The sequence below is a fragment of the Limulus polyphemus genome, unplaced genomic scaffold (assembly GCF_000517525.1).
Source record: "Limulus polyphemus unplaced genomic scaffold, Limulus_polyphemus-2.1.2 Scaffold1366, whole genome shotgun sequence".
Classification (NCBI taxonomy): Eukaryota; Metazoa; Arthropoda; class Merostomata; order Xiphosura; family Limulidae; genus Limulus; species Limulus polyphemus.
This window is the reverse complement of record NW_013666976.1, coordinates 49099-51023: the sequence shown is the minus strand read 5'-3', so window position 1 is coordinate 51023 and position 1925 is coordinate 49099. Positions and strand designations below refer to the sequence as shown.

At 31.8% G+C, this 1925-nt stretch overlaps 1 protein-coding gene across 2 annotated transcripts in view; it reads left to right on the top strand.

Annotated features, from left to right (window-relative positions):
• Nucleotides 1–1925, top strand: part of LOC106463280 (thioredoxin domain-containing protein 17-like) — a 66976-nt gene that overhangs the window by 28172 nt on the left and 36879 nt on the right. For both annotated transcript variants that reach the window (XR_002611455.1, XM_013923295.2), the window contains exon 2: nt 995–1076. Coding sequence is in view for 1 of the 2 variants with exons in the window: in XM_013923295.2 (XP_013778749.1) it covers nt 995–1076 (82 nt within the window). In the remaining variant the exon portion in view is untranslated. The remainder of the gene's footprint in view (nt 1–994; nt 1077–1925) is intronic.

Here is a 1925-nt window from a genome sequence, read left to right as displayed (position 1 = left end):
CTTTTTATAACAAAACTTAAAAATAATAAAATATTCACTCACAAATATACATTAATCACTAATATTTAAATCAAACAATCTTTTATATCATGACAATAATGTTAATATTTTTCTTAAAGAGGGCTTATTGTTGTTTAGTGTAAGAATTATTATTTAGTTCATTTAGTGATTTAAAATTTAATGATTATTTAGTTTTCATAACAAGAGTGTTTAAAGTTAATTATTTTAAATGTGATAGTTTTGACAAGTTTCATTGAATGAGCACTGATAACTTCTGGCAAAATGTGATAAATCAGAAGTAAAATAATACTGTACATGTGTGTCATCTCATTTAATTTGTCCTGTTGTGGACAAATTAACTTCCTTTATCTTTTGAAATATGAGTTTTTTAAATGATAAAAACTCTATAGCCTGAGCACTTTTGAAAGGTGGACCTTTAGCTTTCATAACAAGAGTGTTTAAAGTTAATTATTTTAAAAGCGATAGTTATGAGAAGTTTCATAACATAACTCAGTACGAGTCATATGTTGTGTATGCAGTTTAATTGTTGTACTAGGCTTTAGTAATATTTTTGACATCATCTTACTCAAAGTTTCCAAGTTGTTCTAGTTATGTATAATATTGTTGCTACTAGAGGGCTAAGGATTTCTAGTATTTTATGGCATGTGCTATAAATATATGCAGGTAGAAGAAAACAAGTTAAGTGAGAGATAATTAGACAGATCTAGACTGAGTGATTGGCATGATGGGTGCTTTCTAAAGAAGTTAAATAAGAAAAAATTAAGTCAGAAAACATTGTGTTATTGGAAGTGAAGTTAGGCTGTGTGATTGTTAGTTTAGCCATAATGGGCAAGTCACCTTGTCATTTGGATTCTAATATAATTGAATCAGCCCATGTGGACTTTTGACAAGAAAAGAGAATTTTGCATACTTTTTTGATAGAGGGGAACATATTTAAAGTCATTGTAACATATATCTTTTAACATCCTTTCAGCGGAACCTGTTATTGAAGAAGCATTGAAATTTGCTGATGAAGAGGTGGTTTTTATTGTCTGTGAAGTGGGAAGTAGAGCCTAGTATGTATATGGAAGTTTTTTTCAGTACATTAACATTAGACAGTATGTATTGTAACCACATACACCTTTTTGTAAACTTAATGTGATTCTAACATTGAAAATTTGGTTGTTAAGTTGTGAAGGGAAAAATTAATATTGTTGCGTATCTGCTTGTTTGATAATTTTGGGTAAAAATTCTTTCCGAGTGACTTCAAGTCCCTTCTTGATTAAAACTAGTTTATTCTTTCTCATTACAAACTTTGTAACACACTTAATTTCCACACTCACTTTAAGCTTATCTTCTTTTATAAACGCGCGCTATAATTCACAGCAATTCACACACTTTCCTTACGGTGCCTCTATTCGCTTGACTCAATTATCAATTATTTCTCTTCAATCTATCTCTGGCTTATATACTAAAAAAGAGGGCGTCTAGCAAATGCTGGGACATTCGTGAGGTTGCCCGATAAGTCACGATCCTTCTAGAAACTCCAATGCACATGCTCCCAGCATCATAACACTGACGAATGTATTGTTCATCCCAAACAATAGCCACTTACATTAAATCAATAGATAATTAACAATAACTTAATCAAATGTACAGAATTTACAAACACAAAATTAAAATTCAACAAAGTCTCTCAATTTTACAGGATGTATCTTCTTCTGTACTGGTCTCCGTCTCATTGGCTACTGCTTCACATGGGGCTCATCTGCTCCATCAGGAAATTTCCTATTACCGGTAACAGTCACATCAGTGGTAGTAACTTAATTAACAGCTTCATTGTTTTTCCCCTCAAAACCGTGTAGAGTTTCCTCTCCAATAGTGGCTTTTTCAGGTGACACGTCTTCAGCAGCGTCATTTATTCC